General features: G+C 44.7%; 4 protein-coding genes across 13 annotated transcripts; 1 reads left to right on the top strand and 3 right to left on the bottom strand.

Annotated features, from left to right (window-relative positions):
* Positions 1-2,949: 2,949 nt before the first annotated feature.
* Positions 2,950-5,999, bottom strand: LOC124342632. 3 transcript variants are annotated; one of them, XM_046795691.1, is made up of 8 exons: positions 5,578-5,999; positions 5,088-5,430; positions 4,407-5,014; positions 4,198-4,343; positions 3,917-4,140; positions 3,487-3,804; positions 3,418-3,453; positions 2,950-3,341 (listed from the first exon to the last, which is right to left on the bottom strand). In XM_046795691.1, exons 1-8 carry the CDS (start codon positions 5,805-5,807, stop codon positions 3,240-3,242), a joined length of 2,007 nt encoding a protein of 668 aa, XP_046651647.1. In that variant the 5' UTR covers positions 5,808-5,999; the 3' UTR covers positions 2,950-3,239. The 3 variants fall into 3 exon arrangements, with proteins under 3 accessions (XP_046651647.1, XP_046651648.1, XP_046651646.1); XM_046795692.1 differs by having other exon boundaries at positions 3,418-3,804; positions 4,407-4,591; positions 4,841-5,014; positions 5,578-5,996; XM_046795690.1 differs by having other exon boundaries at positions 3,418-3,804; positions 5,088-5,429; positions 5,586-5,997.
* A 179-nt stretch (positions 6,000-6,178) lies between these two features.
* Positions 6,179-15,368, bottom strand: LOC124342544 (transient receptor potential cation channel trpm-like). 8 transcript variants are annotated; one of them, XM_046795519.1, is made up of 12 exons: positions 15,020-15,151; positions 14,862-14,956; positions 12,982-13,693; positions 12,334-12,825; positions 11,991-12,254; positions 10,986-11,922; positions 9,580-10,914; positions 8,958-9,517; positions 8,050-8,873; positions 7,539-7,971; positions 7,148-7,473; positions 6,179-7,076 (listed from the first exon to the last, which is right to left on the bottom strand). In XM_046795519.1, the coding sequence occupies exons 3-12, from the start codon at positions 13,016-13,018 to the stop codon at positions 6,678-6,680; spliced, it is 5,607 nt and encodes a 1,868-aa protein (XP_046651475.1). In that variant the 5' UTR covers positions 13,019-13,693; positions 14,862-14,956; positions 15,020-15,151; the 3' UTR covers positions 6,179-6,677. The 8 variants fall into 8 exon arrangements, with proteins under 8 accessions (XP_046651475.1, XP_046651482.1, XP_046651476.1 ...); XM_046795526.1 differs by lacking the exons at positions 14,862-14,956; positions 15,020-15,151 and adding an exon at positions 14,024-14,810 and having other exon boundaries at positions 6,179-6,315; positions 6,671-7,076; XM_046795520.1 differs by lacking the exons at positions 14,862-14,956; positions 15,020-15,151 and adding an exon at positions 14,024-14,810 and having other exon boundaries at positions 12,982-13,166; positions 13,253-13,693.
* Positions 15,369-16,553: 1,185 nt separating this feature from the next.
* On the bottom strand, positions 16,554-20,464 carry LOC124342222 (SWI/SNF complex subunit SMARCC2-like). The gene is made up of 9 exons (XM_046795186.1): positions 20,299-20,464; positions 20,032-20,216; positions 19,791-19,963; positions 19,584-19,734; positions 18,958-19,523; positions 18,789-18,892; positions 18,569-18,712; positions 16,968-18,503; positions 16,554-16,889 (listed from the first exon to the last, which is right to left on the bottom strand). The coding sequence occupies exons 1-9, from the start codon at positions 20,410-20,412 to the stop codon at positions 16,554-16,556; spliced, it is 3,309 nt and encodes a 1,102-aa protein (XP_046651142.1). The 5' UTR covers positions 20,413-20,464.
* Positions 20,465-20,539: 75 nt separating this feature from the next.
* On the top strand, positions 20,540-22,584 carry LOC124342723 (NAD kinase 2, mitochondrial-like). The gene is made up of 6 exons (XM_046795852.1): positions 20,540-20,806; positions 20,871-21,039; positions 21,102-21,409; positions 21,468-21,674; positions 21,749-22,025; positions 22,094-22,584. Exons 1-6 carry the CDS (start codon positions 20,723-20,725, stop codon positions 22,327-22,329), a joined length of 1,281 nt encoding a protein of 426 aa, XP_046651808.1. The 5' UTR covers positions 20,540-20,722; the 3' UTR covers positions 22,330-22,584.
* Positions 22,585-22,630: the final 46 nt, after the last annotated feature.

Genomic DNA, 22,630 nt, shown 5'->3' with positions numbered 1-22,630 from the left:
GGTAACACTTCAACCCTCGCCTTATCGTGTCATAGTGGATGTATTAAAAAAGGACTGAATAACGCGTGAATAAAACTGTGTTAATTTTATTTTTTTGTTTTTGCTTATTTTTATTTTTGGCCGCTCGGCGCAACCAACGGCTGGTGGCTTTTTCAAATCTTAATTAGAATCAGAACAAAAACAAAGATATATGTTAAAGTCAAATATCTTCTAATTCCATATTGCTAATAATAAATTTTGCTGTAACTTAAGCCTTAAGCTTTAGAAAAGTGCGACGCGGGGTGGCGACTAAAACTCGCACACCTAATGATTCACAGATATTCATTGAATGTTCCGATATGTTTGATTGATATCTATACTAAAAAAGTTAAAGTATCACGTTAATTTAAGCGATAAACGAAGCACGAAGGGGGGGAGGGCGGGGTTGGCGGGCGAAGCCCGCCACCCAAGCCCCCCCCCTCCCACTCCTGATTCACTATACCGAATCAGATTCAATTGCATTTCATGTTTACTTTTGCTTTTTTAATGTTTTAATTGATATTTCCTACGGGAACCTCGCAAACCGGAACGGGGTGCCAGCATCCAAAATCCATCTTCCATGTTCCATCCGTTCCGTACAGTCAAACGTGGTAATCGTGAGGGAATCTTTTGACTGTCGGTAGGTGGCTAAAATGGTGGTTTGTCCCCCAGCCACCAGGTGACGCAAGATCGTGAGGACGAAATATTTGCTATTTGTTTCCGAGTCGCTGACTGAAGGTGTATTCCAAATGTATTATCATAGTGGATGAGAAGAATGGTGGAGTCACGCCATACAATGAAACTGAAGCGTATGCTGAGGTAGGCCACTACGGCGCCACCGTCGTTTCTCCCGGTTTCAAGAGCTCTTATGGCACATTTACATGTAAGGGGATTTGAAACATTTATTTTCAATACTTATACAGGTATGATCATAAATCTACTTAACAAAAAGTAAGTTTATTTATAGTACAATATTTTAAAATTATCACGGAAGATAATTCTCCAAGTCATAATGTAGAAATTTAAGTTTGAAACGTCGATGTTCGAGGCAGTAATTGAAGGGATGCTGTTTAGAAACAAGAGAAACTGACAGCTGATGAAACAAAAAAGGGGCAGAGAAAACCAAAACATAGGTGATGAAATGGTTTCTAAACAGCATCCCTTCAATTACTGCTTCGAACGTCGACGTTTCAAACTTAAATTTCTACATTATGACTTGCAGAATATCTTTCCGTGATAATTTTAAAATATTGTACGATAAATAAACTTACTTTTTGTTAAGTAAATTTACCATCATACCTGTCTAAGTATTAAAAATAAATGTTTCAAATCCCGTTACATGTAAATGACCCATAAGAGCTCTTGAGACCGGGAGAAACGACGGTGGCGCCGTAGTGGCCTGCCTCAGCATACGCTTCAGTTTGACAGGCCAAATCCCTATCCCGTGGCTCCACCATTCATCTCTTCCACCATGGTATTATGGAATTGCGGTGTCGATCTACATTTTCAGCCATGAAATGGTAATAATAGTTTGGATTTCTTAAATTTAATTAATCTTAGACATTTCTGTTTGAATTTTACAGGCAATCTGGCATATAACTTCACTTGGCCAAATAATGTGACGACTTGGGTCGAAACTGCTGTCCATTTTGCCGAAATGTCGGCCATTGTTAGCTGTACCTAAACGGCTGTACGTCTCATCTCGTGCAGAAACACTTCAGAGCTAGTAAAGTAATGTTGATGAATTTCCCCGCTTTAATGCAATAGGTTTTATTAGTTAATGTTCAGGTTGGAGATGGAGATCCCTTTGCTCAACTGTTGCAGAAATTGAGAACACGACAAAGTCTGAGCTTCATGGCTGTTGAGTCATTAACATGGTTTTGTTGCAGCCAGCTGGTGAAAGGTGTTATCGATTCAAGTTGAGCTGCAGCTGCTGCATGCAGTTTATCGAGCTGGTGTTGGAAGACTTCTTGAATTGGTAATTTGATTGATTTTATGGGTTGTAACCTGGGAAGTCTTGTTTTTTAAATTTTATATTCAATTGTCAAGTTAACCTCTGATGTGATGTGGTAAATTAGGGGTAATATTTCTTTCTTCCAAATATTGTTTCAATTCCAAGATAGCCACATTGTTGGTCAGCTTCCACAGAGTTTTTTTTCCAATTTTCTCCCAATTAAACTAGAACAATCTTTCCCACTCAGTATTACCAAGTTTTTATAACATATTGAAAGTAGACGTACAAAATTCTTTCCTGGTTTCTTTTTCAATTTAAATCAATTATTACTTCTAAATGAAGTAAATTTTATTATCAGTACCCTTTTTCACATTTCAAAATGTTATTGGTTCATAAATGTTCTTTTGCTTTGTAGGAGTTCATGGTCAGTGTGATGTTTGAGCTGTTTATGGTGTTGCTGTTTGGTATACAGTGGTTTTGCAGTTCCTTTCCAGCTGAGAGATGCTCTGAAATGGAGCTTGTGCAGACTTGCAGTTCAACATCACACTAAAAATGTGTCGTTTGCCTATGTTGGTGTCCATGCATATTCCGTGTTGAAAAGTTGGGTTAAATAGTCAATGTTGCCTGATGGCTGTCGGTCTTGTTTTATCGGCTGCATTTTGTCGATATGTCGTCTTTTGTTACCTGTACAGGCGTTGAGGTAATGCTTGAAGTTTCGTTCGTTTCGCCGAGTGACGTCATTACAGCAGCAGCAACGGATATCTGTGTTTGCAACAGTCATGTTGAATCTAAAGGAAATATTCCAATAAGTATTCCAACGTAATGCAATCAAATTGTGACTAAGCTATTATGGGTTGTACCTGTATTAACAGGATGAAGCATTCAGCAGAACGACGATGTTTAATGAAATAATTGATGATAGGCTACTTGTAGGCTAGTTGCCTTTCGCGTTCCTTCGTACACATTTTTACATTTTCACTTATTTAACCTTTATTCAGTGAACTTGTTTAGAAAATGTACACATTTGCTTTGTGGTTACCTCCCATAGTTTACACTGCACACAAAAAAGTTTTATGAAACAGAATATATGAACTAAAGAATGAATATTTTCTCTATGAGGGTTAACTTTAACCATGTAAAACAACGACTCAAAACTAACTTAGGCAATGTGTGAGCAAAATTCGGAAGGTATTGTAAAAGACATAGGTTTGATTAGTTAGAACTGGCCAGTACGTCAGAACTGGGGAGTTTGGGGAGAGAATTATTTTTAAAAATTCTCGCCTTTGTCGAATTCGGTTTTGATGTTTTCAATAAATATCTCTTCAAGATCAATTTCTATTTCGTGCGGCTGTACGATTCGTCGCTTTTTCTGCATAACAATTTAACAAAATACAATTTCGGATTGTTCACAACAGTTAAATTTGTAATATTTTGATTTGACTTACAGAAATAGTTTTGTGGCGGCGCTGGTCACGAGTTCTAACAGTTGTTGCCATTTGAGTTTTTCCAAGGATTTTCTCATATTTGCTGGGCGATTTAAGTTTTCTTGAAGTAGACGCAGGAACAAATCTTTTCTGACGAACCTCAGGACCGTTAAGGGCGATTCTCGCAATGTGTGCCTCAGAGGATGTATTTGGACTTGGAGGGATGCGACTGATATTTTGTTCTGGCTGATTTTGTAAACTATCAACCGTGTTGCTGAAGCTAAAAAATTCTCGCCAACGGCTAGGCAATAAAAACGACGGGATTTCACTCAGTTTTCTTGTTGAGTAGCGATCAAACGGCTGGATAACGTGGTGTACAGATGGGGCCTCTTGGTTTTCCAGGTAATACTAAAACCCAGAACAGAAACAATACAGAAATAAAAATACATCCATCTTCAGATATTTCAAAAGCCTTAAATTTTTGTTTAAATTAAAAAAAAAAAAATAAAACTATTCCTACTTTGATGGGGTTATCAGGTGATGTGGGAAGGCACTTGGATTTAATACGAGCTTCAATCTCTTTAGCCGTCCGGTGGGGAAGAATGGATTGAGAAATCATGGAGCATATTGAAAGGCTCATCGACTTCTGAGAACCTGAAAAATAATCTTCATTAAAAGGAGTAAATCGTTCGATCCCCATTGCAATGAGCTGATCTTCGTGCGGTGACATCCTGCATGATGGACCTGTTCGAATATCAAAATAAAATTCATGTGTAATAAAGAACCACTTAAATTACCAACCTCGTTCTGCTTGAAAGATGGCAAGTGTAGGAAGGAGTTCAGGGTAAATGAAGATTCGACTTTCAGCCATCATTTCTACCATTTTTGGGTTGAATGGGAAACGTTCCAGATTTTTTCCTGAACACTTCAAAAATTTCTTCTTTTCTCTGTGGTAAAAGGGTGAAAAATTAATACATTTAAAAGCAAACTTTTTTGTATGCAAATCGTACCCGTAGTTGACGACTTGTCTCTGATATTTACGGAGTTCTTCAGACGAGGCTTTTGTCACGACAGTCTCCCAACGTTTGACTAAATCAAGAGCTTCATCTAGATTGGCGATTTCCATTCGTTGCTTTAGGGGAACTAGTTCTTGAAGCATAGAATGGCAACCTTCCGTTACAGGTTTCAAATCTGACTGTTGAGCAGTGATCAAATGCATTTGCGTAAGAAGTTGAACATGTTTCCGCATCTGCTCGCTGAGCATTATCTGGGCTTCTGGAGAAAGAACTACTTGAGTAGATGATTCCAACGAGTTATCCTCAATTGGGATGTTTGCGGGGTAGGGCTGGTAAAATATTTCAACTGGGGCATAATCCGTGGGGAAGGACGCTTCTTGGAATGATTCATATATTGGTACGAGGGGTGGAACATCTTGAATTCTTACTCCATTGGGAATTTCGTTGGCTTCAGGATGATTCGGTTCCAGTAGGACTGTTGTATCTGACTTGGCTTTGAAAGAGCTGCATGGACTGGGTTGTGGAATCGTAGCAGAACTGATTGAATTATTGTTTGTTTCACTGAATAAGTTATCATTCAAATCTGAGATTCTGTTGGTTTCCTGGCTCCCCCAAATCACAAGCAAGGATATTAGAGGCAACAGATAAATGAACTACGAATGAATTAATCTTTACCTGCCAGTTTGGGTAAACAGTTAATTGATTTTGTTGGGAATCCAGAGCAGCGGGTTGTAGTTGCATTTGAGAATTTTTCTCTAAAGTCATTGGAATCGGACAAACAGGATCCAGATTGGTAGCATGTAACTGTTGCACTGAAAGTCCCTCGATTAACGACGTCGGATCACAAACAGCTCTAGATGAATTCTTAAGTTTGTCTTCTGTTTGTTTTTTATTTAACTTTATTCTTTCTCTGTATGCTTTGGAATATAATCTGGCCTTTTCCTTATTTCGTTCACGGTTAGTTGCTGGTTTTTCTTTAACAACCTTTTCGCAATAAGACCTCAGTTGCATTCCTTCCTAAAAAAAGATTACATATATACGGCTTACATATAAATCAATACAAGAAACATTACAATAATTTCATGTATCCTGCTTTCTTCACTGTTAAAAGGACACGCTAGTTTTAAAAGAATACATTAGTTTTAACTAATCGGAATTCAGTAGGCTACTCACAGTCTTTTTAGTGTTTGGTAGAGCCTTGTTTTTATTGTGCACTGCCATCAAATGAACATATTCTTCCAAGTGTTTCTTTTCTGCATGTCGTATTAGATTGGTTGTATTTTTGCCTTTCAATGAATCTCGGCAGCCGCTGACCATACATTTGCTTTCTCTACTTTCAGCATTGAACTTGAAAAGACTGTGAATCGGGTGTAATTTGAATTTTGGGTTGGACATTTCTTTGTCTAAAAAAGACTTGCAGTAAGCCAAAGCTTTTGTTCAATAACCACAGAATATTTCATCGAAAATTAAAGAGAGAGCAGAGAAAAAAAGACGTGTTTACTCGTTGACAATAAAAATATAATGCTGGAACTGGAAGTTTCCAAAACAATCGCAGGTGGCGCTAGTGATTCGTGATAACTGTTGACGTCACGTGACAAAAAACTTGTGCGAACGATTACGCCATACGCCTAACTTTTGATCCGTCGTCTGTCGTTTATTTGTGATTTGTGGTTCAGCGAATAAATTCAGGCATGATTCACGTATGTTTTTTTTAATTGAATAATTATTTGCAAACAAGAGAGAACTAGAGAAAACACGAAGAAATATGAAACCAGCAAGATAAGTTTATTTGCGCGCGCACCGGGAACCTACAGTCAATAAAATACTGCTTCTTTTTTTCCGTTTCTTTTTCTAACAAAATCGTTCCAATGGAAAATACACCTAGAGGAATCTAAAAATTGACCTAAACACCATTTGTTAATTAATTTTTTTTTTGTCATTTTTTTGATTGGTTCTTCACGCTCTCTAACATTGATTATCCTAATAAATGAAAATATAACACTGCCCGTACGGTGACAAAATAAAAACGCCCGTACATATAACACAACGGCGACACAACAATTTCACTAATTCATTAATAAGCAAAAAGGGGCGGGGGGGATTGTCCACACAAATATTGGGAATTGGCACGCAAGGGAAACAATTGAAGCTAAAAAGGACTTGGCGAACTCTGGTTAGGTGGGAAAACAACGTTTCTCGAAGCAACACAAACGCGCGCGCCCCATTTATAGTCAATTTAAAAATAATTTGAATCAAACCTTTCCTTCAACACTCGTCTTCGACGATGATTGTGACGTCTTCCTCCGGCCTCAAATGACCATGCGACAAGGCGCGAATGTTACCGACAGATCGGGTGAGGTTAGACTGGGCTGTTTCGTGTTCGTCTGTCAATGGATTGCTGACGGTCATCTTTAAAAGGGGCCGTGAAGGCGTCAGGATCCTTAGTTTGGCGTGACCATCGGGCGGTGGTTCGCTGCTCGCTTTCGCCAACACCTTTGAAGTCAATAGTTTTTTGGGTGACTGATCTCGTATCCCTTCGTCTTCTTCTTTGCGTTCCAGCAGCTTTTCTCCAACCAGGAAATTGACGGCATCTTGTTCGATTTCTGGAGACTCGTCGAAACTGTCCAGGGCCTCTTCTAGCGGAATCGGCACGTTACACAAGTCCTGAAGAGAAAAGCCAATCATTTAAAAATTATTTAAGGCACGAAAAGTATTACAACGTCATAATATTTCACCTCTAAAGAATTATCCAAGTCTTCAGAGTCACGATGAAGTCGACGACGGGTAATTCCTTCCATCATTTGATAATCTTGTCTTTCGATTTCCCGCAAATGTTCGGCTTCGGCTTCCACTTTGGCAGCGGCCGGCGGATGTATGGTGGTAGATAGCCGAGGGGCAGCGCCACCCGACTTGCTACGCGGAAGACCTTGCCCAGCCGGAATGATGTTGATCTTGGGCGGAGGTTGTTGCTGATCCACAACGGCCGTCATGGTCGTGGCTGGAGGGGAATACGAGTGCATCGACTGCAAACGCGTCCGACGTACCGGTTGGTCCGATTGATCTGTCGACAATAAACCAAGAAAATGGTTAGCCAAGAAATTCCGGCCACGTGTCATTTGAAATTACCTGGACCCAATTTTTTGTCATCTTCAAAAGGCGGAGGACTTTTATGTCTTTGACGTCGACTGCTACGAGGACTGAAACCGACGTCTGTGCCGGACCAATTGCGGAACCGTTTGATGCCAATGGCTTCTCCTCCGGCAGAAACTGCACCGGACTGGGGGATGACTCCCGCTCCGACGCTGTACGATCGGTGATAATGAGGAGGTGAGCTGCTGGTTTCTGGTCCTAGTAGAAGAACGTTGCTGCTGGCATCGACTATCGTGTCGTCCAGCAAATCATTCGAATGTTGTTCAAAGACTTCCGTCAACTCTTCATCTCCGTCGTCAATGGGCGTGCTCAACATCTGACTGATGGAGCGCTCGCTGGAATTGTAGGACGCTATAGCCAGGCTGGTGGTGCCCAGCTCGTCATCTTCCTCTTTGATCCGGCCGACCCGCTTAAAGTGGCAATCAAATAGAAAAATTACAATTAAATCATGTCTTCGTTAATGAACAACTGATGAATGTGTGTCTACCTTGGGGGACGGTGGGACCTCTGGCCAAGGTGAGCTAGATGCACGACCAAGTGCTACATGTCGCCCAACCGATGCTTCAAAGATGCTGGGCCCTTCCCGGCCAAGGGCGTCCGTTTCCATCGACTGGAGAATGTTGACGCCGTCTTTAGACGTCTCACTGACTGAGCGACGTCGAAGATGGCTGATACTGCCCCCTACAACAGCGCTGCCCAGCGATCGGAGCATGGCCAGATCTTGGGGCTCAACTACTTGATGGATCTGCACCGGCATCATGACATCAGACGGGCAATCATCATCAGGGTCGAAAGCTGCACAGCTGGACCGCCTACCACCCAAATGGCTGCGCTCCACTGATGGATCGACAGTCGTCAAATGGCGTCGAAAGTCTTCGACCGTCAGTGGCTGAGGAGGAACGGCCACGTTGGGCGACGACTTGAAGGAGCGCCTGTTTCTGGTAGGGGACAATTGCAGGTTGTCTCCGTCGGTCGATCGGACGCTCCGTTGGAAAGACATGAACCGATGGATGACGGCCAGGGAAGCATTCGTTTGCTCCGCCACTTCTTCCAGCCGCATCAGACGGAAATCCAGCGATTGCAGGCCGTCAGTGTGTTGGGCGGATTTCTGATACGAGTCTTCAATCTTGGATCCCATGGCGTCCAATCGTTCGCCAATCAGCCGGACCCTTTCGTCCGTACTTTGATGCTGTTTGGCTTCTCTCTCACGGACCAAACCTTCCATCGACTCTTCTTCGAAATCGTACAATCTTTCCAGGTCGTCCTTGTCCAAAAAGAGTTTCAATCCGTAGTCGTAGGAATCCTTCATTCCTGTTTCAATGAAAAGAGATGAAACATTTCAAGTTACAATTGGAAAAATTTCGCTTAAATAGATTGTCAGTTATAAATTTGTACCTTTGGAACATCTTCGGCACCACTTGACGAGTAGATACAAATGGGAGAAGATGATGAGGGGCGGCGGGAGGGCCGGCTTCTGCTCGTACTCCATGACGACGTTGAATCGGTTGAATTTCCAAATTTGGTGGGAGAAGACGTTGGTGCGCAGGAAAATGGAATTGAAAACGGCGATGAGCAAATTGAGAAGCAAAATGTTGGCCACCAGCAAGTAGCACGTCATCAGGAGCGGGTTGAGCCAGCGTCCCGTCTCGCAAGGAGGCATTTCCGGATCGTAGGAGCCGTCCGCTTTGGTTCCGTTGCCGCAAGGCGGGTCAATGTCGCCGGCGAACAATTCTCCGTAGATCATGAAATAAGGTTTGAAGAAGATGTCGCGGACCGAGAACCAGGAAAATTCCTCGTGCGGGAACAGGACCGACTGGCGGAAGACGCCGTACGACATGAGCACCACCAACATCAACGTGATGTAATAAATCATCTTCTCCAACATGCGACCAATCATCGTCACGAAAGGGCCGAGGAACTTGGAAACTTGAAGAATCCGCAAAATTCTTATGTACCTGAATAAATGATGCAAATGTTATTTTGAGCCGGAAAATTGACATGAAGCCGGACATCATACCAAAAGACAATGTTGAGACAGTAGAGGACACGACCAATTTCCAGCGTGTCTTCCTGCAGGCGAAACACCATGGCGATGAAGAATTCAATGACGAAAAAGGCGTCGCAGCAATTCCACACGCCCGACGCCCAGACGGATATCTTGTGACTGAGTTTGACCGGCTCACTGGACATGATCTCGCGCACTTTCTCACCGCCAAAGCTGGCCATGTGCAGGATGACGTAGTACTCGTTCCACTCGGGCGTCGCAGGCGTCCGGATCAGCATCGTGTACGTGTAAACAATCAGGAAGAAGAAATAGGCCATGGACCAGGACCAGAATTTCGTGATGGGCGCCGCGTAGAATTCGTAGAATTTCCTCTTGATCCGCAACTGACGCATCCGGCGACGCTCGTAAATGACACCCGGATCAACCACTTCGTAGACGATCTGTTCCTTGCTCGTGTTGTTCTCTCCGTTCAGCTCGTCCTTCTCGATGATGGGCAGGGTACTGGCGGCCAGGGCCAGGGTCGACGAGCCGGAATGAAGCCGTTGGCGGACGCCGCTTCCGGTGCCACCTCCCGCGTTCATCTCGACCCCTTCGTTGACGCTGCGCCTCGATCTGGCACTGGCACTCCGCTCGGATCTCGGCGAACTGGACGGAGAGGAGGAAGCGGATGAAGAATTGGACGAGGAATGGTCGCTGCTCGTGTTGTTGTCTCGCCCTTCGTCTTTCAGGTCGATCATGTGCTCCTCTTCCGTCTGCGGCATCAGTTGGAGCTCTTCTTTCGATTTGAATTCCAAACGAAGAATCAGTGGCGGACACAGGATGGCCAGGACAATTTTCAAGTTGGTGGAGCGACGAGTCCGCAATCCTCCCAGCCACAAGTCGCCCAGGATGAGCTGAGAACATGGATGGGCCAGCAGTTCCCGGTGGTGACAGGCAAAGGCCAACCTCAGGCAGGTCTGCCTGGACCAATTAGACAATTCGCAGGTCAGCAATTGCATGGCGAGGTCGTCGTCTTGTCTGTAACAATAGTCGAGCAACTCTAGAGCCTCGCGATCGAATTCGGCCGCATAACTGCGCAACTCGTCGTAGATTTCCACCTCCAAATCGTCGTCGGCCGCTTCACTGGCCATGGCCCGGTAGAGTTTGCTGGCAATCAAGGCTTTGGCCAGTGCCTCCTCGCCGTGGTGCCACATCAATTTGGCCATGTCTTGGCGTTTGGTCAACACAGACCAGATGAGAAGTTCGTTGAACGGCTGCTGGGAAAACAAAGTGAACGAAGCCTCGGCGTGACATTGGCTCTCGTCCATTAGACTCTGATTGTTGCCTCCGTTGCGCAGGACGTGATTGCTACACCAGACAAGTAAAAAATGTGTTAAATGGCGTTCACAAACTTGAAACCCAGGAAAAACCGGAAATACCTGTAGACGCGGGCCAAGGCACTCTGGACGATGGGCGTCGGTTTCTTCATCAGGACGGTGTAGTTGTGGCGGAATTTTCGCCGGGTGTAGGAAGATCGATAGGCACCGCCCATCAACTTGTTGATGACCAGTCCGATATCGATCAGAGTGAAGGAATAATTGCGCGGCATGTGTGGACGGACGTCACGAACGATGTACCTCAGCGTGTTGGCCGGCCCTTGTTTCGAGTTGTAGAGCTCCTCCAGTCGGGCGATGGTTAGAAATCTGGCCATTTGCACTCCCGTCTCCAACAGCAATTTGACAAAGTCCACCCGATTCTTCACCAGGGCTTCCATCATGGCTTCTTCCAGGGCTCCATCGGCCCATTCTTGGCCGTAGACGAAGATCTCGGAACGGGCAATGTCGACTCGATTCCAGGCCAAGGCCAAACAAAGTTGCTCGGCTGCCGACAAGTGACGGGCGCGGAAAAGGGCACTCAGGATCGAGTGGTCCAATTCGTGGCCGTCGCCGATGACGTCCGAAGTGGCCGTGTTGTCCGACGGCCGGAAAATGGTGATGAGGTTCTTCTTCTTGACGCATTGCAGGAGCTCGGCCAACAACTTGTCGGCCTGAGACTGATGGACGTGGAATGTGCGCTGGATGGCGGCCAAGAGTTGCTCTCGCATCCCGTCCAGCACAGTCGACGATTCGCCCGTCTCTGTCGCGTATTTGTGCGCAAAGGCAATCAGATCGGCGGCCCGGCCTGACCCTTCCACCACAACAACCGGAACAGGTGGCGAATCCGTCACGTATTCCAGCACCGTCCTGATGGTGTGCATCCCTCCTTCGACGACCAAACAGACGACGGGAATAGAACAATTAGTTCGAGCCGGAAGCCGTTGGCTGGATATGTATTTCTCCAGTTTCCTCCGCAGGGCAATCTCCGCTCCATACCGACCTGTCAGATTTCAAAAGACAATTTTCAAATCCAATAAAAACCCGGGGGAGTAAATGTGTTTAACCGACCGACTGTCCCGTTATCGGCCAGCAGAAAATAGGCGTGTCGGTTGTTGAGGGCAGCGAATTTTGAACGCGGATGATCGATGGATTGATAGGCGACATCCTTCTTCCGGCCGATCAATGACGCTCGATTTTCCACCACACCCCAGGGAGCGACGCCGATACTGACGACGCGGCCACCTCTCAGTCGAGGCGACCGTTCCGATATCAAAGCGTCGCCAACATGTCGAGTCACTCCCGTACTAGTCCCACCCGTCAGGATCCAAGCACCTATTATTTTATAGGGAAAAGATAAACTTTTAAAAACAGATATGCGCATCAAATCTAATTAGGAATAAATATGACATACCGGTGGTTTTGGCGGCCCTCAAAAGTCCCTTGCGGAGGATGCGCTTGAGACGCGGATTGAGTTCGAAATTGGCTTTGCCTCCGTGGACTGAGATGATGAGTTTGGGCAATTCCAGTCCCCACTCGCGAGTCAGGAGCTGGAGAATGAGGTCGGATCGCGAGTCAAATCCCAGTCGGATGAACTGGGCCTTGTTGGGATGAGGGCCTCCCAGGAAGTCGATGGTGCCGTAGGCATCGGTGGGGCTGCTGGTCGTGTGGAAAGCCGGTGCCCAGGCTTCGCCCGGCTCTCCGACGCTGTCGACGCCGTGAGTCTTGTGGTAGGCCCACGTTTGGCCGCAAGCGCACAGGGAAACTTCTTTGGTGCTGGTGACGAAACGGGAGCAATCCCGTTTGCTAAACGACTGCTCCACCCAGAGGGGATCACCCGGCCGCAGCAAAGGTGGAGGCATGGCAGGGCCACCACCGACGCCCAGCGGCTGCACTCCTTTCACATCTGAATCCAACAACAACAACAACAAGGAAGAAATGCCGTGAGCATGACACACTCTCATTTATGCAGAAACACGTGTGTGCGCTTTCTTTCTCATCTTCTTTTCTAAAGTGAGATAATAATAATGGGGGGATAGTGCGAACGTGATAAATAACAAACCTGGCGTATGAGCGGCCGAAGGGCTGGATGACGCCATCACGGCCTGGCTGGAATGACTAGAACTTTGTTGCACGAGGCCGGACCACCGACGTCTGTCCCGCTGACAGTGGCCGAGAGATGAGGGGGGGGGGGCGGTCCGTCGGGCGGAAGAGCACAGCAACGGTTTCAGAATTCAGATTCTTCTTCTTGATCAAAGAAAATGGAGAAAACCAAAAGTTTGGCTCAAGTTAAAAGCGCAAAGGAAGAAGAAGAGAAAAAAGGAGGGACGAACAGAATAGAAGATGAGGCCGGTGGGTAGGGTAGTAGCAGCAAAATAATAAAAGACGCTGTCGGGTAGCGAAAGGGATGGAAGAATCTGCGGATGGATCGATAGCGTCCGTCGCAAGTTTTCTTTTTTCTTCTTCTTCTTCTCTATGGGGGTTTCTCCCTGCTGCTCAAAGTGCAAAGACAGCAGGATCCTGGCACGGATTGGTTTTCTGGTGTGGTGGTAGCGGTGGCGGTGGTGGTGGTGGACGCCTGTTCTGGCAAAGACGTCGTCCAGTAGCGGCGGAAGCCCATCAGCATTCTTTCACTTCTCTTCTCTTCTTCTTCTTTTGTCTGCTCTGATCATCCACTTGGACTGACCATAAAAACGACAGCAGCCAACAACAAAGAGCAGCAACTTTCTCTCGAGCACCAGACAGCACCAACAACAGCAACAACTCCTACTAGACTAATACAAAATGAATAAGCAAATAGATGAGATAGATATTAAGGCGACTGCCGAGTGGCTCGGTCCGACTACTACAGCAGCGACTCGATTTCCAAACGCAAAAGTTTCCCAATTAAAAACGAAAACTGAGTAGACAGAGAAAATCAGAGGGGAAATCTGTTCCCCATCACCACAGTAGTAGTAACGTGATCGATCGAGCGAATGTGTTTCTTTTCGGTCTCAACCTTCAAAACTTCTTTGCACAGCGCCATGACCCGATGGATCAGTCGAAATCGAACGTTCAAATAGAGGCAGAACGAAATGTACAAACAAAATAAAAATAAAACTCACGTGAGAAAGTCGTTGATTTAGGTCACACTAGATAGACAAAAAGATTCGGGTCAAATTGAGAAGCTTTTTAAACACAGAAAAACGTTTCATAGAACCTCGAGAATACGAAAAAATCGTTAACAAAACTGTTGCTCTCGGCTACTTATTAGACGCGGCCCAAACTCAAAACGAAAATGCCGCACAACAGACTCGATCGTGAGCCAAGAGCCTTGTGAGCTACGGTCGCGACTCAACGTTCCTCTTTTATGATGCACACATCCCTTACAGCTCGTTTCTTTCCTTTTTTCCCCTTTTGGGTTTTCGCTCCGTTCAAAAGGGTCGGCACGGCGCAAGGTGGAAAGAATGAAAGGTGGAAAAAGAAGTGGATAATAATGTGTATGGCCATGTGATACGTACGAGCGTAATCTCGTCATGACGGTTGCTGCTGCTACAGTTCTAAAAAAAGGAACAAACGACGAAGTCCTACCAAAATTTCTAGACGGACCCCAGCAACCAGTTACGGTGGCAATATAATCCCTTTCACTTGAAGGAGCATTTCAATAGCACGCCAAAGTCGGTGGAAAGAACAAAATTGAACATTTCCAGAACAATCACCAACAATTCTAATAAAGCACTTGCATTTCCAATCCTTTTTCCTTCTGAAAGTTGCAATCAATGCAATTTGAACAAGTGGAGCTGCTCAAACTAGTTGCCAAAGTATATATCTCCTGTTCGTAATTGGATCATACACAGTAGGGGGTCCTACCTTAATTGAGTACACATTAGTGCACAACCTAGGACTTTCGAAGAGCTCCTGCTATCTATTGCAAGTCTAATCGAATCAAATAGAGTTAGTTACCTTGCTGAATGCACTCAACATTGACCCTCAGAAAAGTGAAACAGACACGTATAAACTATAAAGCTTTGGGGCTACATAGGATTGTGAATAATAATCTAGATAAAAAAAAAACTAGATAAAAGAATTGGCCAGACAAAAAACAAACACAATTTACATACTTTTTTGTTGGTGTATCTGAATATAAACCTTTAAGCTAAAGTTCTAGTCGTCACAGTAACGCCGGCAAGAAAAGCATCACAACAAAGGATCGCCAAAGCGTCTCATGAATGAGCGACTGGAAAAGAATTGATAACAAGATAATCACTAACCTAGGCACAAAATCGAGTCGGGAATTTTCAAAGGGACAGTTGCAAGAAGCCACACAACTTCCGCACGCTCCAGCTCGCCTGACGTCACCCACACACACGACCAAAGTTTCGAAACTTTCGGGGAAAACAACGCAACCGACTAGTGAAAAGCGTCTGCAGCATAAACAGGCCGACCAATGCCTAGGCCATCTAAAGTTGCTCTATGCCGCCAATTGGTCCATTGCCAGCAAAATTCCTCAATTTCTGTTTGTTTCTTTCGGTTCGAAACAAAGCAACAAGGGCTGAACTCAAAGTCGCAAATATTTATTTCGATTCCAAACTGCGCACTTGGCATCCTTTTGAAAATGAGGAATTTCAGCAGCCCCAGTTGTTCATTGTCTTTTCTTGATACACAATATCTGTACTAGCTCGAGCGACCTCGAGCTTGTGTTTAGAGCCAAGACGAGTTGATTAACCGTTGCGAAAGAGCTGAAACATTATGAGATGTAGGGTTCAATAATCCGGAGGTCGACTCGACTGGACTGTAGCTAAAATGATACGTGCAGTCAAGAAAAGTCTGGAAGAGTCGAATTGTTTTCTGCACGTACAGAGAGAGAGTGGCCAGGCAAATAGAAGAAACAGCAGCTAGTGTATTGTTCGGTTTTTATCGGAGCCTTGAATACGCGATTGATTACTGCTGAGCAATTTCCCACCGACTGCGACGGCTCTCGCATGGGTTGTTGACGTTGATCCCACGGAAGTTTGCAAAGGGATTCTTCGCTCTCTGCTCGTGTGTCGTTCCAGTTTATCAAGCACACGATCGTGATGTTCTATAGCCAATAAATAGCGGTCGACTATAGCCGGATCGGACATTGGATACAATTTGTGGAACGGCAAGGCATCACGGGTTTCTTCAATCCAGTTCGGTTTCCCCTGGACACACGAAACCTCATTTCCTATCAAGCACAAAAGTCGAGTCTCATTAATTAAGAGGCGTCGTGTTATTCTTCTCCTTTTCTTTATTCGATTCTGAATCGACGATGACTCCATCGGCTAGACCCCCGCATCCACTCAGATCACCTAACCTTAAAAAGTTAAACATGACACGCGACCACCACCAACTAGCCCCAGATAAATCAGCAGCCGAGTAACCGGGGGGTTGGTTGTTGCTAGTGTGGTCGAATGACACCGTCCTCTTTTCCCTTTTCAAACATGGCAACCAGGCGAACGCAGTTTCAAATGATTCCTGATTTCTATTATTATTATTGAAAATTAGAAATAAAAAAAGGAATGAAAAATCGATGATGAAAATGAGTGGGCAAGGAAAAAATAAAGAAAACATGGCGATTGAAATGACGACGAAAAAATAGCGGACGACAATTAAATGTGTGTGCTGGATGATGTTTTAAACTGATAGAGTTGTCGGGATTTCGGATGATGGGACAGGTGTTGTTGGCGGTGGCAAATGCGGTTGCGGACTGGGTTGGATTTGTGGGGGAAGCGGCGAGCTGCCCGTGTAGCCGGCAGTGGCTACCGAAGGAGGTGGACCGATGGGCAATTGCACGGGCGGGATCATGGGGATCGGTTGAATGTGTTGCTGTTGTTGTTGCTGCTGTTGTTGTTGCATCTGAGCCTGCTGCATCTGCTGCTGCTGCAATTGCACTTGAGCTTGTTGACGAGCTCGGGCCTCGGCTGCCCGCAGCTGCTCCAAGTGGAAAGCCTGACGCTCTTGCAGCAATGCCTAAAAATGATGAATGAAAAAGGAGGAAAAAATGTCGGTCAAGTGACCCAAAATAAAAGAGACGAGAAAACAATGTACCTGTCGTTGGTATTCCAAAGTTTCTCTTTCGCGATCCATCATGGCTTCGAGTTCTTCAAAATGCCTCAATTTGATTTCCAATTTCTTCATTTGCGTCTCGACCAAAAGGGCAACCAGAGATTTGATTTTGCGTTCCTCGGCCGCGGCCAGGTGGCGGGCCTTGACGGCGGCCGCGGAAAGCGAAGCCGCAGCAGCCGCTTGCAACTGAGCGTCTTTGACCAACTTTTGTTTCTCATTGGCGGCGGCCAGAGCGGCTGCAGCCTCGGCGGATTTCTCCTTGTCTTCTTCGGTGATTTCCTTGTCTTTCTTGGTTTCGTCAACGTCCATCTTCTCCTCCTTGATTTCGGGCTCCTTAGTTTCAGATTCTTTTGCAGCCAATTCTTTGGCTCCTTCACCGTCTTCCTTGGCATCTTTGGCGGTCGCGTTGTCCACGTCCATTTTCTCAGCTTTGTCCTCCTCACTTTCAGTGGCCGGCTTTTCTTTCTCTGGCTCCTTGCTGCCTTCAGCGCTAGTCGACTCCTCTTTCTCTCCTTCCTTCTTCTCTGCCTCTTTCTTTTCTTCCACCTTTTTATCAGCCTCCTTCTTCTCTTCACTCTTCTCCAAGGCTTCCTTCTCTTCGGCCAATTTGTCCGCTTTCTCCTTCTCCCTCTCGGCCTCCTCCTTGTCTTGAACTGTTCCAGCAATTCCAGATTGCGCCAAAGCGGCCACCGAGGCGTCCGATTTGCCTTCGCTCAGAGCATTTTCGACGTTCTTCAAGTGCGTTTCCAGCAGGGCCGATGGAACTTCGTCCTTGATCTTGGCGAATTCTTCCATCGCAGCTTTGGCAGCAGCGGCAGCAACTCGTGGGTCCACAACCGAGGCCAAAAACGCCACCGTCGACATGATGGGGTTGCCGGCCTGGCTGAACGGAATGGGCTGATAGGCCAAAGGTCCAACAGCTCCGCCGCCACCCAATTCAACGTCTTCAAAAAATGGATCCTCGATAGGAAGGCGAAGAAAGTGGAGAATACATTCATCCTGGGTGCGAGTACCAACGTGTTCGCAGACTTTGTTCCAATCGTCCTTGTACAGTTCCAAGCCCTCGAGCAGGAGCAGCGTCTCCTGTTCCGTCCACTCTCTGGTTGCCTTGTTCTTCAACACGGACGAGCTCTTACGGCTGTACTGGTCCAGTTTCAGGCCGAAATTATTGGCCACGGGAGCTGTTTCGGATTGGCGAGCTGCCGTCTTTTTATCCATGTCGATCAGAGTCTTGGCCGCTGATGGCTGCGTTGTCCGAGGAGGATTGACGGGCTGCAGACCTGACGGCGTGTCAGAGAGGATGTGAAAGTGCGATGTGGGTGGTGGACCGACAGGCATCGGGCGTGAATCCCCATCCACCTGGTAATTGACGAGTCCCCACTGCTCCAAAAAGGCGTGAACGCGCATAATGGCGCAAACGTCACCGGCCAAATTGCGTCGACACGCAGTGCTGGTCAAATATTCGGTAGGATTCAAGCGATAGGTGTCGATCATAAAATTACGATACGCCAAATAAACCTGAAAATAAAAAAAGACTAAATGGTTATGACTTGAACAAAAGAAAAACAAAAATTTCATTCTACCTCTGGAGTCTTTGAACGGTTTTTGCCATTGAAAAATTCGGGCAAGGCGCGACGTTCGATCGAGTGAATCGAATTGTAATCAAACCAGGCAGCGTAGCTGGGAATAATGATGTGGTGAGTCTGGTCGGTGACATTATCGTCATGCTAAAATGGGGGAGGCGAATAAATAACACGGCTGGTTACTCGAAACAGTTCTGGAAATTCCCGACCAAATAATAACCTGTTGTAGCAGTACCTGCTGCCCGTGCGGATCATCTTGTGGTGTGACTAATGTGATATCTGCCAACTTTTCACCTTCTTCATCTAAATCAGTCAATGCAGCTCCTAATTTCAATCAAAAATCCACCAATGACACTACAATTAACAAAAGAATAAATAATCTATAATACCTTTAGTGGGCATCCAATCGGCATCTTTCTTAATAGCCGTCGGAGGAGGTCCGCCCGGAACGGGATGAGTCTTTGGCACTTCGACTTCGCGGAGATTAGTGTCTGAGGGAGGATCGTCCATGTCTCGTGTAAGATCGTCGCTGTCTTCTTCGCCACCTTTGAATTTTTTACCCAAGGCAGGACGGACACTCTTGCGCTTGTTTCCAGCACCACCAGCAGTTGTGGGAGTTGCAGCTGCTTTGGTCGATCCACTGCCAGCCGGTGAAGGAGACCTTCTCCGTTTCAAAGTGGAAGGAGTTTTCCCTTTTTGTTTACTGTCACCGCCACTCATCAAATCCTCAACGGACAATCGAAGCTTGTGCACTTTCTTCTTTCCACTAGCATCGACTTCGTAATCCTCCTCATTCATCCACTCGTTGTATTGATCCAAATCCAGCAACCAGTTGGCGGCAACTCGATATGTTTTGTGAGGTTCATTCAAAGATTCGAGATAGTCTGAGAGCTCTGGAGGATCGACAGGTAATTCGATCGTATCCCACTTGTCGTACGAGTCTGGGAAGTAATACCTAAGAAATGACACGTTGTATATTCATGGGTTCAGAACTGTTGCTTTAACTGGGCTATACCAATGAAGCAAAGTGTTGCGATCGCGACGAAACAGTGGACGGGCGTACTCTTCTTCGAGTGGATCAGCAGCCGAATGAACAAGATGTGTTGCTTCAGCTTCAGTCTCTGCAATTAACCCTTGATGTCTTTTGACAATTTCTTTCAGTTTACCTAGTGAGGCATTCAAAGGTCATGAAACTGTTAACACTGCATTATTATATGACAACAGCACTTACCGACAAGTCCTTTATCAACATCTGGCATGATATAAATATTAGGCTGAACAAGACATTTGGCTTGAATCAGTGCTTTCTCTATCGCAACCATCATTTCAATGTGACGTTCCATTCTGGAAGGAGAAGCAAAATCCATGCGCCTCCATCCATGGTCAGTACGATACCTATTATAAAGATCAATATGAAAAATGTTAATAACACTGAAGCATGCTACAAATAAAGAGTTACATACTTGTAAACAGTAGCCAAAATCTGGCAGATGCCGCCATTAGGCCTGAAGTCTAGGAAACATTTTGTAGGGATCCTTGTCAAAGGTGGTTTAGCCACATTTTTGCCATAAGTGTCTTCTTGGAACTGGATTACTTGAGTAATGGAAGTTGAAAGACTTTTTGCTGTTGGAGGGTCTGTTTGAACATACTGAAACAAGAGGGAATGAACCGGTCAAATGACAGCGAAGAATTAACATGACAAACGGTGATTGCTGCCGGTGAATATTTACCTTTTTGCAATTTTTTAAAAGCCATGTTTTCACTCCTTCGAAAAGCAACAAAGTTTCGTGAGACTCGTAGAATTTTAAATTTGGTCCTCCGTCTTTTTTCGGTGCGAAAGCCATCTTTGATGATGCTTTTGATGCGTCTTCTTTCACATTCAAGGGAGGGAAGTCGTTTAGTTTCAAACGCCGTCACTATTCATACAGCGCCATCTATCGTTGAAAAGTTGAATAGTTTTTTGTCTGCTAGGCGATTTCGGTGTTTCTGCGTACGATGGTTCCCAATCCAATGTTTTGAAATCACGTAACAGATTATTGGTGAACAGATAATATGGCAGAGATAATGTTATAGAACTATAACGTGACTGATTGACACGTAATTTTTCTTTCTCTTACTGACCATTTTTCTGGTGACCCATACGGTTGTGCTGCTATGTTTCTGAGAAAAATCGCATCTCAAGGTTCGCCGACAAGGAGCTTATCCTTCATAGGAAATTTACAGCTGTATAGAAAACTAGTAGGGATACACCAACTTCAGTCTGAATTTTTTTTAAACCTACATTTTTTATTAATTTTTTCAGTCAAGAAACTCAGTAGGAAGTTGGAGCCCATCAGAGGCATCCACATTTTCTCCAAAAAAAGCCTTGGTATTGACAAAACTATCTCGCTATGAATTTGAGAAGCTCAGGCACAAGAATCTTGATGAAAATCAATTGGAGGACGCTTTACGAAAGCGAGGATCTGATTACAGTAATTCTTTCTTTACTTTAGTTGTTAATTTAATACATACTTATAGTGTTTATTCTCTTTAGATATGTTACTCTACCATCATACTCTCCATAAAAACTGTGAAGCCATGGTGAAGAGTATCTTGGAGGAAAAGAACATTGAAACAAAAGTTGTGACTCGCTTTGATTACAATGAAAGTAACATTAACTGGGCTGATGTTATCTTTACTGCTGGAGGAGATGGTACATTTTTACTTGGTGCAAGTAAAATCCACGATCCTACGAAGACGATAATTGGTTTTAATAGCGATCCTACAAGATCCGAAGGCTACCTCTGCCTCCCGAAGAAATACTCGAATAACATCAAGAATGCCATTGACAAGCTACTTCAGGTTAATTCCTCGTCCTTTTTATCTCTTCCAAACAAATAGTAAATTTTGTTGTTCGTAGGGAAAGTTCCGTTGGCTTTTTCGCAAGCGTATCCGCGTGACACTCATTGGCGATAAAATTTATGATGTACCTGTTGAGCTGCATGATCAGCAGCTTAATCAATTAGAAAACCGATTTTTAGAGATTTCCGAGGACCGTGACGAGGTCCCTAAGTCAGAAGAAAGCATAAAGAACAAACGAATTTTGCCTGTGAAAGCTCTCAACGAAGTACAGTATAAAATTTGAAAACACTATTTCAATCAAATCAAAACTAACTTTAAATTTTCGTTTTACTTGTACAGGTGTTTATAGGCGAAGCTCTCTCCGCTCGAGTGTCTTACTATGAGCTTGCAGTGGATGGAAGTGAGCGTACTAAAGTCAAAAGTTCAGGACTGTGTGTATCGACTGGAACAGGATCAACCTCCTGGACTTTTAATATCAACAAGCTTCCCCATCAAAGTGTCAGTGATTTAATGCAACTGATTCAAGAAGAAACGCGCTTACCAATTGACTATAAGGATCAACGGCTCATTGATAGGATTACTGCAAAATTTAACAATAACCTCATTTTTGGACCTGGTACTATTTGATTGTTGAGTTATTCAAACAAACAAAAGCCCTTTTAATTGTGAGATTTTCTTTTACAGAGATAGCTTTAATGGGCTACACAATTCGAGACTCATTATTGGATGGGACATTACCAGTACCGGGGGAGCGGAAACCTCGAGGATTCGCTAAGCAACTCAACATTCGCTCCCGCTGTTTTGACGCTTCCCTAGTCATCGATGGTGGACTGTCGTATTCTTTTAATGACGGAACAGTCGCTATTCTTGATATTGTAGATGAGGATGCGTTGAGAACCGTCGTTTTAAATGAACCTTAAAAACTCTAGTTCAAGTGACTTGTGTTCTAGCAATTCCCTATGTTCCACATGTGTAAAGATAAGCTAATTTGTGTCAATGCCATCCAATAGATTTGTTTCATATATTTAAACCAATTAATAAGGAGTAAACAATTTTATTTTTCATGTGTTTCTTTGAACCATTACACATAATGTACCAAACTTTTGGAATTCTTCAGATTAGTCAGTGACCGTACTAGGATCCAACAATGATGTTGTTGATGGGGATGTGGATGAGCTTAACGAAAAATCCAATGAAACCCATGATGGCAAAGCCAATAGC

The sequence above is a fragment of the Daphnia pulicaria genome, chromosome 6 (genome assembly GCF_021234035.1).
Source record: "Daphnia pulicaria isolate SC F1-1A chromosome 6, SC_F0-13Bv2, whole genome shotgun sequence".
NCBI classification, from domain to species: Eukaryota; Metazoa; Arthropoda; class Branchiopoda; order Diplostraca; family Daphniidae; genus Daphnia; species Daphnia pulicaria.
This window is presented reverse-complemented; position numbering and strand designations above follow the sequence as displayed.

What these genes read in the sequence shown, in the direction of transcription:
- LOC124342222 (XM_046795186.1), bottom strand. Translation starts at nt 20,412, where the DNA reads ATGGCTTTCGCACCGAAAAAAGACGGAGGACCAAATTTAAAATTCTAC. An exon ending in TTTTAAAAAATTGCAAAAAG is followed by an intron (nt 20,217 to 20,298) that starts GTAAATATTCAC and finishes CTCTTGTTTCAG; the next exon opens with TATGTTCAAACAGACCCTCC. An exon ending in AGCAGGTACTGCTACAACAG is followed by an intron (nt 18,713 to 18,788) that starts GTTATTATTTGG and finishes CCCCCATTTTAG; the next exon opens with CATGACGATAATGTCACCGA.
- LOC124342723 (XM_046795852.1), top strand. Translation starts at nt 20,723, where the DNA reads ATGTTTCTGAGAAAAATCGCATCTCAAGGTTCGCCGACAAGGAGCTTA. An exon ending in AAAGCGAGGATCTGATTACA is followed by an intron (nt 21,040 to 21,101) that starts GTAATTCTTTCT and finishes TATTCTCTTTAG; the next exon opens with ATATGTTACTCTACCATCAT. An exon ending in CTGTGAAAGCTCTCAACGAA is followed by an intron (nt 21,675 to 21,748) that starts GTACAGTATAAA and finishes TTACTTGTACAG; the next exon opens with GTGTTTATAGGCGAAGCTCT.
- LOC124342632 (XM_046795690.1), bottom strand. Translation starts at nt 5,807, where the DNA reads ATGTCCAACCCAAAATTCAAATTACACCCGATTCACAGTCTTTTCAAG. An exon ending in CATCTTTCAAGCAGAACGAG is followed by an intron (nt 4,141 to 4,197) that starts GTTGGTAATTTA and finishes ATATTCGAACAG; the next exon opens with GTCCATCATGCAGGATGTCA. An exon ending in GCCGCCACAAAACTATTTCT is followed by an intron (nt 3,342 to 3,417) that starts GTAAGTCAAATC and finishes ATTGTTATGCAG; the next exon opens with AAAAAGCGACGAATCGTACA.
- LOC124342544 (XM_046795518.1), bottom strand. Translation starts at nt 13,018, where the DNA reads ATGGCGTCATCCAGCCCTTCGGCCGCTCATACGCCAG. An exon ending in GGCCGATAACGGGACAGTCG is followed by an intron (nt 11,923 to 11,990) that starts GTCGGTTAAACA and finishes GAAATCTGACAG; the next exon opens with GTCGGTATGGAGCGGAGATT. An exon ending in ACTTGGATAATTCTTTAGAG is followed by an intron (nt 7,077 to 7,147) that starts GTGAAATATTAT and finishes TTTTCTCTTCAG; the next exon opens with GACTTGTGTAACGTGCCGAT.